This window comes from Coturnix japonica, chromosome 15, assembly GCF_054131305.1.
Source record: "Coturnix japonica strain WE chromosome 15, WE-NBRP24, whole genome shotgun sequence".
Classification (NCBI taxonomy): Eukaryota; Metazoa; Chordata; class Aves; order Galliformes; family Phasianidae; genus Coturnix; species Coturnix japonica.
The window spans coordinates 14,479,498-14,493,713 of record NC_140677.1 but is presented as its reverse complement, the minus strand read 5'-3'; the positions used below and the strand labels follow the sequence as shown (position 1 = coordinate 14,493,713).

The 14,216-nt window shown below is 39.0% G+C and overlaps 1 protein-coding gene across 2 annotated transcripts in view; it reads left to right on the top strand.

Annotated features, from left to right (window-relative positions):
• The first annotated feature begins 116 nt into the window (after positions 1 to 116).
• The window catches only part of SYN2 (synapsin II), a 103,513-nt gene continuing 89,413 nt past the window's right edge, over positions 117 to 14,216 (top strand). For both annotated transcript variants that reach the window (XM_085516962.1, XM_015874777.3), the window contains exon 1: positions 117 to 593. In XM_085516962.1, coding sequence (XP_085373088.1) covers positions 229 to 593 — 365 coding nt within the window. In that variant the 5' untranslated portion in view covers positions 117 to 228. The remainder of the gene's footprint in view (positions 594 to 14,216) is intronic.

Below are 14,216 nucleotides of genomic sequence, written 5' to 3'. Positions count from 1 at the left end.
CTGCGTCGCGTTGCCGCTGCTGCCCCCTGCAGGCGGGCGGGCGGGAGGCGCGCGATCCGCAGCAGCTGTGGTGAAGGCAGCGCCTCCCCGCCCCGGCCGGCAGTTGAGGCGGCGACCGAGCCCGGCTGCGGATCTCAGTGCCCGCTGCGGCGCCCGCCGCCCTCCAGCCCGGCTCCGAGCCTTCGTCCAGCCGCCCTCCAGAGCCTCGCCTTTCTCCCGCCCGGCCAGATGATGAACTTTCTGCGGCGCAGGCTCTCGGACAGCAGCTTCATCGCCAACCTGCCCAATGGCTACATGACGGACCTGCAGCGGCCGGACCCGCAGCAGCCGCCGCCTCCCTCGGCTTCCTCAGCGCCCGCATCGGGCTCCCCGGCCGCGGAGCGTCGGCAGCCGCCGCAGTCGGCGCCCCCCCAGCAGCAGCAGCCGCCGCAGCCGCAGCAGTCGGCGGGCAGCAGCTTCTTCAGCTCCCTGTCCAACGCAGTGAAGCAGACGGCGGCCTCGGCCGGGCTGGTGGATCCCACCTCAACCTCCTCCTCGGCCGCCGGCAGAAAGTTCAAGCTGCTGCTGGTCATCGACGAGCCGCACACGGACTGGTAGGTGCCCGCGGCTCCGCGTTCCCCTTCCATTCCATTCCCCATCCCTCGCAGCCCCGCTCCCCTTCCCCTGGGATCCCGGGGGGTGCTGAGGCGCGGGGCGGGAGGAGCTGCCTGCAGCCGGGCTGGAACATGGAGCCCGGAGCGCCAGCAGCAGGGATCGGGAGCCGGGTCCGTCGGCACGCTCAAATAAAGCTTAAATACCGCACCGAAACGGCGTTATCCTGTGTTTAGTGCAATAAAGAACGCGTGCGATTTGCTGGGTGCACGAATTTGTTTTGGATGCCCTGTGGTTGTGGCGCAACGTGCGCTAATTCATATTGATGAGCTCTCTTGTTTTCGTGCAGAGCTGGTGCAGCTGCTGAGATGCTCCTTCGGGAGAGCGGTGGCGAGTCCGCAGTTGTGCCTTAGCTCTGTGCATGCGTGTGATGATTAGGGTCATTAACAGCTGGGCTTTGCTTTGGGGTGGGGGGGTTTTGCTTCCACGATAAACACAGATATGTGTGATTTACCAAAGCCAAACTTGTACCGCAACTCGTTCTTGCTGCCCATGGAAGAGGTGACAGCTTCAGACCCGCTTGTCGTGTATGACTGTGCTGAATGTTGTCGTTTACAGACAGATGCCCGTTCATTAATCGTTATCATCTTTCCCTGCGATGTGTTTACGTGTCAAGCTGTGATTCCCCTCACTCGGTGTCTCCAGTTGCGGTGTATAATATCTGAGTGGTGCCTAAAAATAATGCAGAGTAAAACAAGTGTGTTGTTATAGCACTGACATCATTTGGTAATGGATTGTGGCTCTGTGATTTTACTGTCAGCTTCTCCAATTTGTATCCCCACTGCCCAGACATTCTGATTTCAGACCATTTGCTTTGGAATAGTACTTTAATATAATACTCGATACAGAAATTCAAGCATAATAAAAGTGGGGTTATCCATAGCAAAGATGGTACAATAATGTTACCCGTTATGTCTCCCTTTAAAAACAAACAACAAACCCAACAAGGTTGTTGTATCTGCCAGACTACAGAGAAGCCTCAGTGCCTACGTCATGGAGTTGCATCCATGGACACTGCTCACTGCCGTGCAGATTCATCTGTTTATCTGACATTCTACAGTGCACACAGTGCTTGGTAAATTAAATAACTACCCGTGTTCATGAAGTTTGTTTCTGGTAGCATCTTTCTGGTACCGAAGCCAACCTGTGTTTTATAACCATGGAATGTTTTACATATTTGAAAAATGCATCCAGTGTGAGCACAATATTTCAGCAAAACTGAAGCTCTTATAGGTCTGTTTTGTGAATGCCACTAACTGCAGTTCAGGTGGGAGATCAGATGCAATCTCCAATGTACACAAGGTCATCCTTGCCTGCTTTTTCTCTATTATTTTTCCTTCCCATGTTATGTGTTATGGGTACATAGTAGTTGTATCAAGAACAGTTACTTGTTACTGTGCTGTTACTGTCTCTTTTCCCTCCAAAAGGCAAATCATGTTGCAATTGGGGATTTAAAATAAGTGTTAAAGTATAAATGTGTGTATTCTGATAAGATATGCAGAAAACTTTGTTCCATACCTTTGGAATTTTGGACACCCATATTGTAATGTAATGGACTGCAATGGGATTTGACTGTATCACACTTCTGAGCAGGCTTGGGCTGCGCTATTAGTGATAATTATATTGAAAGCTGGAAGTGGCAATAGATAAATGACAACGATCTGATGGCTCTCCCTGCAGCTCCCTGCCTGGTCTGGTGCACTGGCGTACGATTCAGTGAGATGAATGTAGAGCTGCTGTCATGTGATACATGGAAAAAGCACCATCTATAACAACAACAAAAAACCCCAATACCAAGTAAACCTCTTACAATGAATGTAGATTCCCGAGAAACAATTTCAGTTCATGTATTTAATCCTGAGATGAAGATTATGCGCTGGGAATTTTGAGCTGCATTGTGTTTTCATTATATTGAAAGTGTATCTATTGCCATTGGGTTGCAGTCTCAATAGAAATCAAAGAATTTCAATCTGGTTCATAACAATCTGGTTTCCTACTAATTCCGTTTCCTCTTTTGGTAAGCTCTAGAATATGTACTAAACACCTTTTGTGAGCTAGACATACTGCCCCTTAATTTTAGCACCAGAAGTACACTGTGTTTCAGTCGTGTTTAATTTCTATTAGAAATTAATTCATGCTTAAAGTCTGAGATTTAATAACCTTTCCAATGTTGTTGTAACTGTACGGGTTATTTTACAAATAAATGAATGTCCAGTTGTTGTTTGCATTTTTAATCTTGATCTTGGCGCCTTCTATAATTTTCTTGTCTTAAAAAGTTTTTCCTTTCACAGGTTTTGAAATTATTCTTTTACTGTTTCTTTTATGGCATGGGGAAGTTAACTGATCTGTGTTGATTTGCATATTTTGCCATGTTAACTTGTCTGAGTCTTTAAGGAAAGAAAGCAAGTATAGTCATCTTGTCAAATCATGCTCCTTACTCCACTGACACTCAATCAACTCCATGTTGGAACTGTGAAAGAAGGTTATTTTCATACAGGTTCTTCAGAAACTTGCAGCTGCATAAATGAGAGAGACCTTCAAGGACTTCCAATAAAGACAAGGCTGCAAAATAAGCTGATGTCAGAGGCTTTGTATCAGTTAATACTGTTACCCCTGACTCCGTGACAAGTGAAGGAAAAAAGGAAAACAGGATAAAGCTTTTAAGCCAGCGTCCAGAGACAAACCCAAGACAAGCTATGCTCATTACTTCTGGTTCTGACAGAGTACTTTCTCCTGGTCTCCTACATCAAATGATCCTTTGGTCCAAAGGTGGAAGAAAACAACAGTCATTTTTGTCAGTTGTCTTTGAAGCTTTCTCTCATTCTAGACTATCACTATAAAGAAGGGATGACTGGTAATTCCAACACTCCTTCAGATGAAACAGTGCTATTCATTTCTATAAAAGCAGTGGGAAAGTTTTTCTTACTTTTTGGATCATTCTTTTCCTCTGCAGCTGCATACTGAACAGATATTTTAATACCTTTGTTGATGTTCCTGAGTTACCACATCCAGTTGAGAACCTTGCAATGTATTTAAAAGGTAAAGCCATTTTGGTGGGAAAACATATGATTGCCAGTCACTTCATGGATTTGGTAGGGAGGGGAAAGCTGCAAAGAACCACTTTTTACTTTTAGGCTTTATTTAATAGGCTTCAGCCTGATTATTTTACAGGTTTAGGTATCTGTGTTGCTATTTTTACAAATGGAAGAAGCTAAGAAGTAAAATCATTTGCACAAGGTCATCCAAGAGCCTAGTGACAGAGCTGAAATAAAACCTAGATATTTTGCTTAATCTTTTAAGTCTCCTTTTCTAGCTGTTCTGTTGTAAGTGTCCAGGATTTTCAGCTACATATGTTTATTTTACAGTGTATTGAATTTCTTCAGGAAATAACCATTGTGTTCTGCGTGCAAAATGTGCTGAATATTCAGTTCTGTGTGAGCGATTGATTAGAGGGTGTGAATCGGTGGCAAGGTGCCAAAATGCTGCCTATGTAAATCACTGCCTGTATTGAAAGCTTATGTGTATTTAGAAAGTTGTTTCCATACTGAAAAGTTACTGTTGCTTGGCTGGTCTCTTGCTTTAAAGATTGACTCATTGGCCATAGTGATGAAAGAAGCAGATGGAGAAAGCTCAAATCTTGTAAGTATCAGTGCAATTCCCTTCTTTTACGTTTCTCCCCACCCCAATAATTACACATTTCTTGTAATGTTTGCTGCTTTAGTAGTTACCTGTCTTTTGACAGGTTCAAAAAATCATTTCCAAAACTCTTGTGCTATCTATGGTCTAATATGACTCACCATGATGTTTTTAGTCTCACTGGCATTGTCTCAGTGTGGAAAGACACTGATTTATGATACAGAAATTTACTTTAGGTTGTTTTTCATTTGTTTGTTTGCATTTGTCCATGAAACAAGAAGGTGGAAACAGCTTCTGTTAAAGATACTTAAGATGTTATGTGTAACTGCAAAATAACTTGCCTACTACAACAAGATTTTATTGCGTTATTCCTATAGGGATAGTTCAATTGTGCATAACCAATTCAGCTCTAAGTATTTCCAAACCAAAGTTAAACTAGAATCAGAATTGTTTTATTAGATAGCAACATATTTTAATAATCGCACCATTCATGGCAAGTCTACTGTTTGCAAGTTTTCCAATCTTAGAAGGTGTCACTTAGATTTTAGTAATGCATACATCAGGGCACATGCTTTGCCAGAGCTCTTGATAATCTTCTGGTTAACAGTAGGATAACAGTCTCTGGAAGGTCAGTGTTCTTGCCTGTCTTCTGGCATTACAAAGCATGCTGCTACTCATAGAAAGAATACAACCGCAGTATAATGGGAAGGAAAGTCCAAAATGGGGACAAGTTGTATAAGCAGAGGTGGGAAAATACAGTATATGATAGAGATTGCGTTTTGACAAGATATTTATAAAAAGTAAAAGTAGAAAACTCTTAGTTAAAAGGACTTTTATCCTCAGGATCATGAGTTTCTCTATTTAAATGGTTTATTACATCCTGTGATGTAGTTTCAGGCAGCTTAGTGTGCATAAGATGCTCGTTAGGAATTTGAACATTCTGTATCTATTCATTTTGGATTTTGGCTGTCACCTGCTCCGTCATGCTCAGAATGGTAGTGAATCTTGCAGTCTACTTAGTTGAAAAGTGAAGTGTCTCCAAAGGACTTTCTGTATTTTGAGCTGTTTCTGTTTTAAACAGATGCATTAATCTCTGTTCTGTAAAAACCGCAGGACGCAGCAAGCTGTACTTGTTTTTATTAAAACTTATTTGCTTCTCCAAAAGACCAATGCTAAATAAATATTCTTGCAGTATATTCTTCATATAACACTTCAGTATTTGCATTTTTAGTACCCAGTTCTTAATAGTACAGTGAGATGGTTCATATGTGGAATTTTATTACCTTCAGTATTCATCCAGCTTGCTCCCAGCAACTGCTCTAAACTACAGAAATCTCTTTAATATTTTATGTTTGTAGATAAAATGCACTTGGAATATAAAAATACTATGGTAAGACTTTTAGTGTTTGTGTATAAAGTTGCGTCTGAAGAAGGGAACAAGAACTACACAAAGTTGTATTTGGATACAGAACCTCTGAAGAAGAATTCTAGGCCAGACTGGATGAAAAGTGCCAGATGAAAGGGTACGAGTAGGTGGAAAAGCTGTAAGGAAAGGGCAAGGAGAGCCATGAGCTATGAAGTAAATATTGCCTGAAATAATGATATCTGTCCCAAAAATGAGGCTATTTACAATGTAGAGTGGAAGAAAAAGTGTAAGAAAGTGATAAGACTATAAAAGTGCCATGGGTGGGAGGACATAATAGCTTGGTCTAGCATGTAAAATATTTGCTTGAATGCACTGCTGCTTTTGCTAATTAAACAGCTCTGTCTGTGCTAAGTCAGACTGACTTGTGAGAAGGAAGCTAGTGCACTTTTAGACAGCCAGATGGAGCAGAATAAGGATGGGTATTCGTGGCAACATAACTGCAGACTGTGAGTAATTGCAGGTTTGCAAGAAAGTGGAAGAAGTGTTTTGTTTGTCTATTTTCCAATATCCTTTTCACCACAAGTGTATATCCACACATCCACCTGGCTGAAACAGAAATATTCACAAATGCTGACAAATACTCTAATTAAAAAAAAAAAAAAAAAGCTGTCGACCAATGTAAATCTCTGTATATTTGCAAGCAAAAGTCATACAAATGGTAATTCATAAGACACAGTCTTTAATCTAAAGAGGCTCTTGCTGGTTTTCTTGTAGACAGACCTTTGGTCTTTTCCATCAAATTCTGCTGCTGCTTGAACATGGCTTGTAAGGATAGTATTGTATTTGCTAACTTGTTGCTTTTAGCAATAAGCTGCTGCACTTACAAATCAGCTACTTCTATCTCATTCAATCATCGTTTGGTAATTCTGCATCAGTAGAAATTGCAGCATGTTCCTTTGAATATTGCTCTAGAGGGGACTGATTTTCAGGGCAGAACAATGTCTAAAGCAGAGCAGCACCAGCCCTCAAGTCGTACCTAAAGTGGGCTGTTTTCTGGTTTGGCACTGTCAGGCAATAGCATGGGACATCTGCTTTTCTCACTGATTGTGGCTGCCTCTCAGCAAGAGTGCTGCCTGGGCTGCTTAGCTGATGAAGGCCACCAGAGGATGTCTGCTTACTCTGCTTCTTTCTGAACTGCAAACATCAGCAGAGGTGGGATTCAGTTAATGGGTGAATCCAGTAGATTGTAATGAAGAAGATGGGACTTCAGCTTTTGGGTTTTTTCTTTCTTTCTTTCTTTCCTTTTTTTTTTTTTTCCCTTTTTACCTGCATACAGCAGCTATCTCATCCCTCATCCTGTGTAGCAGTTACTAAGTGAGCAGAAGACACATAGGGTGTCACTTAAGTTGCTGAATGGGAACAGTGTTCTCTTAAAGCTTTCACCGCTGAACAACTGTTTGGACTCAGAGTGTTTTTTGTAGTTATTAAGCTCTCATACAAAAGGGGCAGGAGAGTTCAAGCTTTTTCTGCCTTGTGTGGGCATGAGGGCATAGTCTCACCTTGTGCAGACAGAAGTGTAAATGTACTTTCCCTGTTTTTGTAAAAAGCACTGTGGGATGCACGGTGTCTAATGAAGTGTGATCACCTCTTTTTTTCATCCCTTACCAAATAGAGAATTAAAATGGCACGTAGCACCATCAGCCAGTCTGGTGCAAAAAGCTGCAACTGTGGGCAGTTTGGGTGCAGTGTTTGCAAAGGAACAAACTCCCTAATACTGACCCTCAGATTGGGACCCACTTCTTGAGAAGAGATTCTGCATGAACAGAATTCTAAGTCCTTAGACTCTGTGTGGAAATACTTGAGCTCTGTGTGCCATGCTCCTGAAGAGGAGAATGTTTTTAGTTTTAGGAATTTAGGAATTAACATTCATAGTGAAAAATAGGATTATGTGCAATATATAAATCAAAGTAAATAATGTTAATCAGTAAAAGCAGCTTGTTTGAATGCATGGTTGATCAAAGTCAACATCTCTGCTGGATCTGCATTTGGCTCATGTGTTGTAACAGGCAGCAGTTAGCATGTAAAATGGATTTCATCTTATGCACCATGAACAGTGGGATTATTGTAGACCTGTATGAAGATATACATAAGTATTTCTCTTTCTGCAGTAAACCAGGGGTGTTTTCCTGAATGCCCTGTTCAAGGTTGTTCTTCGTGGTAAGGGCAAAGTATTTTGTTTTGCCTGGAAATTCAGGGTAAAAATCCTTGCATATGAAACTGGTAGCAGTTGTGTAAGGATGTAAATGGGGGGGGAAAAAAAAAGTTAGAAACAGCTTTGATCAGGTGGTTAAAGTTATAAAAGTACACTTGTCATCCATATCCTTTAAAAGAAAATTAGGTGCCAGGACGCTGACCCAGCCTATATACTTTTATTCTCTTCAAATGGGATAGTTGTATCTCTGTTCATGCTTAAATTAAACTGTTAGTAATGCAGTTACTGTCTTCTACAATTCTCTTTATCAGCTGTCTCCATTAATACTGCTAAGTGCATTCTGAGGACTGTGTGCAGTCATTTATCTAAACTATGTTAAAAAGTAATACAACGAACTTCTAGAATTATTCAAAAACTGAAATCTTTCTTTAATAATATGTCAGAATTGGGTGTTTTTTTTGTTGTTGTTGTTGAATTGAGCCTTATTGCAGTTGCCTAGATAGGATGAGGAGAAAAACTCAATCCACATTTTCCATTTAGTTGTCTTTTTTTAACTAACAAGTCCTTATTTGACCTTTCTGCTGAAACCAAAATGGAATATTTAGCATGAAAGTACCGTGGGGTTTAACAAATGACAATGAAAGGTATAAAATAGCTATGGAATGTCTCATCACTTGTTTATTTGCTCTTGCAGTTTTTCCATGTGGGCAGTTAAGTACTTGCATATGCTGCCACTGGATTTTTGGGGAAGTTGTAGGTTCGTCACAAGTTTGATTCTAGTTGATGATATTCAAAGAGCAATTTCAAACCACTTCTTCAGGATCACTTGGTTATTTTGGAAAGTTTCCTCCTGATTTTAATTTGTCACCCTTTATTTGAAAGAAGAAAAATGTATGACATGCTGGTTATAGATTTCTAGCTACAAACTAGAATAAATATGCAAGAACAAGTTTGTCTTGTTTCTTTAAATCTACATTTATTGTTTTAAAGAAGGCACACTCAGTTTTTCCAGTAGTAACAGTAATTGAAGATTAACCCTCATAAGTACTTGGCTGTGAGAATTAGAGAACTCCCTGAATATCCAGGATTTTTAACATTGTGCTAAATAAATATCATGTTAAAGAAAGAAAGTTCATAAATTGAATCATATGGATTTAAGGCCTCACCTGATCTACATGCATAATTGATCCATGTTGCCCAGGATGTACAGCAGAAGAAATAGTAACAGGACAGATAAGTGTATGTCTGCTAGTTTCAAGTAGAAACTGTACTGAATGAGCAGGACTGGAAATTAGAAACCAGAGCACATGCCACTGTTAAGATGGAGCCTTGATGTAAACATGCTGAGTTGTGCTCTGTTGTTGCCTGGCTAGATAGATTAAAGCCAGCATGTGTGTACCTCCCTGTGCCATAAGACATTCAATTTGTCTTTGCGTGCTCATTGGCTCTGTTTTTTATACCACAGAGAATGTGCAATAGGGAGGCTGATAACTTTTGCTCAGCAGTAGTAATAAAGTGGGGAGAGGAATTTGAAAATCCGTTTCTGCACAGAATTACTGTTTACCATTATTTCTGTACTGCCTTTCACATAGTTCTGTAATGAGTAGTGAAACATATTTATCCCTCTGAGGACTTAGAATTAAATTAATAAGTACTAACATAGAATGTTGAGCTGAGTACTTGCAGGGAGGTCTCAGCCTGACAATCCATATGTTGACTGTTTTGAAATCTTGAGAGTCTTTGAGTAACACAGCATACTTTGCTCATCTGACTGTTTTATAAATAATTCTGCCCCATTCCTTTGATAATATAATTCCCATAGTTCTGAAACTTGCCCTTTTAGTCTTTTCAGACATTTTCTGTGTCATTTGAGAAACATTTCAGAAAAGGTGGCATTGACCTCCTGGCAGCTGATGGTCAGCAAAGGCTAAAAGCATTCAGTTGTAGCAAACAATTGGAACAGATTTCCTACATTCCTCAATTAAGTGCCAGTAGTGTGAGCAATTATGTCATAAAAGGTTCAGCATTTGGGTGTCTTCTGAATGTCCAGGACAGCTAAAGATTGTGATTAATATAATATTGTGCATATTTGCACTTTATTAAACAACTTAAATACAACGCATACCCTCATATTTAAAATAAATATAATTGTTTGTATACAAGGGATGGATCTGGAAGTTTCCAGCCAATTTTTATAGAAATACTTTTGTAAATGTTTCATCCTTGGACTTCAGTGAAATTCTTACAAGAGATACGGGAATGGAAAAGGGAGAATAGCACTAACCATTGAAATGGGAGTAAGGGTTTGTATTTATTAATCCTAAAGTAGATGTTGAAATGCTGGAAATTCAGTCCTATGAAAATTAGTCGTGACTGAAATGTATTTCAGCTTAGAGAAAATCCCTCTTCTGGGCAGAAGTCAGCACCATGACTCAGCTGCTGCTCTTTTCTGATAAAATGTATGTGGGTGGTTATGCTGCAGTAATCTCTGTAGCCTTCCCTTCTGTTAGTGCCTACAGACATTTTTCTTACGCCCACGCATGTTCTCTGGTTCCATACAGCAGATTAATAGTTTCTTTGTGACAGTTGGAAGATGTATATAGCAGATTCTGTGCTGTATGTGTACAAGAGATGTACGTCTATTGTTTTAATAAAAGCACTTCTATAGTAAAACATATGGAGTCAGAAATATGGGAAATATGTTTAAATAAAATTATAAATCTTACGTGTGAACACTGGGGCATCCCTGTTTTCTGAACACAAGGAATTTATCTTATTTCCAGTGTGAGTTGCATTTGTGTTTTTTCAGCAGAGATTTGTTGCTTTTTAGTCAGGAGAAATCACTAGAACAAACACTATGAAAGATGTACTAAAATATCTTATGGTATATTTAAAAGCTGTTAGGTGTTTTCTTATTTTTCTTTAAAGCTCTCAGGTGCTGGACAGGTGTTGCAGCCTTCGGCAGGTGAAGGCAGAGAATTTAATAAGATCAGGATTGCTTGTGTTTTTTGGAGGCCAAGTTACACAGTATGAGGTCCTACAATGCTGTGTCTTTACAAATGAAATGAAGAGGAAAAATGATTACAACTTCTATTACATAATATGTGTATATATTTTTTCTTGGCTTTCTTTTCTAGTATGTTTTTTTTAAATTTAGAGATAAGATTATATTACAGTCCACGTATAGATAGGATGACAAAGGTTGTTTACTGACTGTCTAACATGGTTTAGAAGTCACTGAGGACACGTTTTCCTTCATGCATTCTCATCCATTCAGAGCATTCAAAGAGCACGTTACCATAGTACATGCATTACATCTTTACTGTGAACCTAACCTATCTAATCTTGTTATAGTTTATATTTTTTAATCAGTATGAATTCATTATAGTCTAAATCTCCTTTTTTTTTTTTTTTCTTCTTCCTTTTTAAGATTTTTAGATTTTGTAGTATTTTAAAAAAACTGTGCATAATTTATAGGGTATGTTGTGTGGGACCATTACTGGAAATGAAACTAAATTACAAAAGGAAGTGAGAGATTTATAGCTCTGTCAACTCTCAGATGAGTGGGAATCTTTACCATTAGCTCACACTAACAGAACATTTTGTCAAAGCACCATTCGCTGAAATGGCCCATATCTCTCCTGTCAGCTGCCCTGTCTTGAAGTCAGTTGTTGCCACAACTCATTGTAGTTTTCCTTGTGATAGTCAGGCACTTTGAGAACGGCCTGCTGCATCTCTGTTAAAGAATAACAGTGAGTGAGTAACCAAAATGGATGAGGTTATCCTTGTCTGAAGGTATCTTTTGTCATAACTATCAGGTTTTATTATTTTTTAAATAAAAGCGCCCGGTTATGTTTGTTCAGGTGGATTTACAATAAGCAGGACAATTTCATTTTAAACCGCAAACAACATTCAGGACGATCGAGAAATTGACAGAGTAAGTTTCTAATATACTAAGCATTACTGAGAGGTACTAAATTGGCATTGACTCAGAATTTGCTTTTTCTCTGTTTATAGCTTATGTAGCATAGAAAGCATTGCTTAAGGGTCTGAGGACAGTATCTTCCATTTGTATGTATCTCCCCAAGTCTGATTATGTCTTGGTTTGTGTAAGTAACTCATGCTCCCTTCAGGCTCTGTACCAGCCAAAGTAAAGGTTATCTGAAATAAGGAGGCTTTGTGCATTGACCTACATAGTGCATGTATGACTCACCAACCTTGTAGACAGTTTGTTTAGGGCTTACTGTTGGAATAAAATCTCACTATAGCCCAAATCTTAAGTTTTTGTTTGTTTAGTTTTGTTTTTTGTTTTGTTCTTATTGCTGTATTTCCACACATAATCACAATGTCCTCGTGCCAAAAGTCATATGAAGTTTAATACATTGCCTGACTATTTATGAGGTATCGTAGTACATAACAATTTTGTGTATCCCTACAAAAGAGAAGGAGGAACCTAGGAAGAAGAACCTGGCCTCTGATCAGCCATCTTGCTATTTTTCTCTAATTAATGGCTGTGACATTCAAAGAGTCATTTTAATAATGTGAGCAATAATTGGAAGTAAGGTGCTCTGTCAGTGATTGCACTTGATAACAGCCTTGGACAAAACAAAAATGAATCTCCAGCTATGACAATTATGTTAATGTTGATAAGTCCTCTTTTCTGCAGGGGCTGTATTTTCTTTTCCTATTGTGGATACATCTATTTCTCACCATCTACTCGTTACTGTTTTCACTTTCTTTACTATTAAGCTGACAAAACAGGACATGGGAAGCAGACTTCAGTACTATCAAAGATTAATTCTGTATAACACAAGATAGGTAGAATTTAGGCAATTATCAATTGTGTCAATGCTTAGAATTCTAAGCATTACTGCAAGACAGTAGAAATTATTCATCTCTGAAGAATCTGGATTGTGTGTCAGCCTGTATGTGATAGTCTGTGTGATGGTTTTATAGCAAAGTATTATGATAAAGCTGCTAGCTTTATTCTCTGGGCCTGTCAGAGGAGGGAGTGTCCTTTGTGACCTCATTCATAAATATCTCTTCCCCATGAATGTCAGGTGAAATGCATTTCCATGAAAATCATAAGGGACAGAATATGAAAATAATACCATACATTGCTGTTTGGATTGTTTTTATTTTAAACATTAAGAGCTTTGTTAAGGCTCCGCTTTTGATAAAGGTGTTTATAGACAGTAAGCTCTTCTGTTTTCTGCTCTGTTCATCATCCACAGTCTTAACTTAGTCATCTTATCCCAGGCTTATCTTGTAGCACAGGAAATATACTGTATTTATCTGTTGTTTAAACATACACATTTTTTTGTATTTATCTTAAACTATTTTCAAGGTTAATTTTGGTGAAAGTTATATATATATTTCCACTTCCCCAAGCTGAAAAATGGCAATAGCAATGTGTGTGATGTTCTTGCCAGTTTTTCTTGAAATAACTGTAGGTAAAAGAAAAAATTTACAGAAACAATATGGAAAATACATTAACTTTAAAAAGACATTCTCTTATTTTATACATTGATTTAGAAAAATCACTATTATGAGGGTATTGCTCTATCATATAATTCTAATGGAACATTTTAATATTTTCAGCTATGCTGTTTCTGCCTAACTTAATGGGTCTAATTAATGAAGAGTGATTAAAATAGGACCAAGCCTGTGTCAGAGTGATCTGATTCTGAAAGACATTTAAAAGTGTGTTTTAACACTATAGAAAGGGACCTGCTCAGGCACTTCTCAGGTTTAAATTTCTTATATTAAATATCTATTATTAATGTAAATTTTGATGCCTTTGCCCATAATAATATCTGCTGAGGTGGGAAATATTAGTATTCTGTTTCAGGCAGTTCTGACTCTGGTGAAAGTTATATAGTTGTATATCTAAAATTGTATGATGTGGACTTTGCACTAATCGCATATTTTATTTCTTTAAGTTTAACCTGGGAACTGGAGGAGAAGTCATTCAGTTCCACAGAGGTATTTACTTAGTTACTGCTGTGTATTCTTGGTGATAGTTTTGTGTAATTGTGGAAGATGATGGGAAATATTATTTTGTAGAAGGCTGAGGCAAGAGGGAGTAAGATCACAATTTCAGATCTTTACTTAAATTCCCTCTCCAGTGTGTTTATAGAGCTGGTACATTTTCTGGATCTCAAAATGGTTAAGTTCCATATCATAGCAAAAGATTTTGTAGATGAGGAGCTAATCCACTCTGAGTGGCAACCAGGAGATTGGCAAAGGAGTTTCCAGCATCTGCAAGATCCAATTACTGTGTTATGACAGGTGTGTACCAGCAAGGGGGCAATTGCAGGTGTTGTTTAGTTTTTTTTCAATGCCTACAAC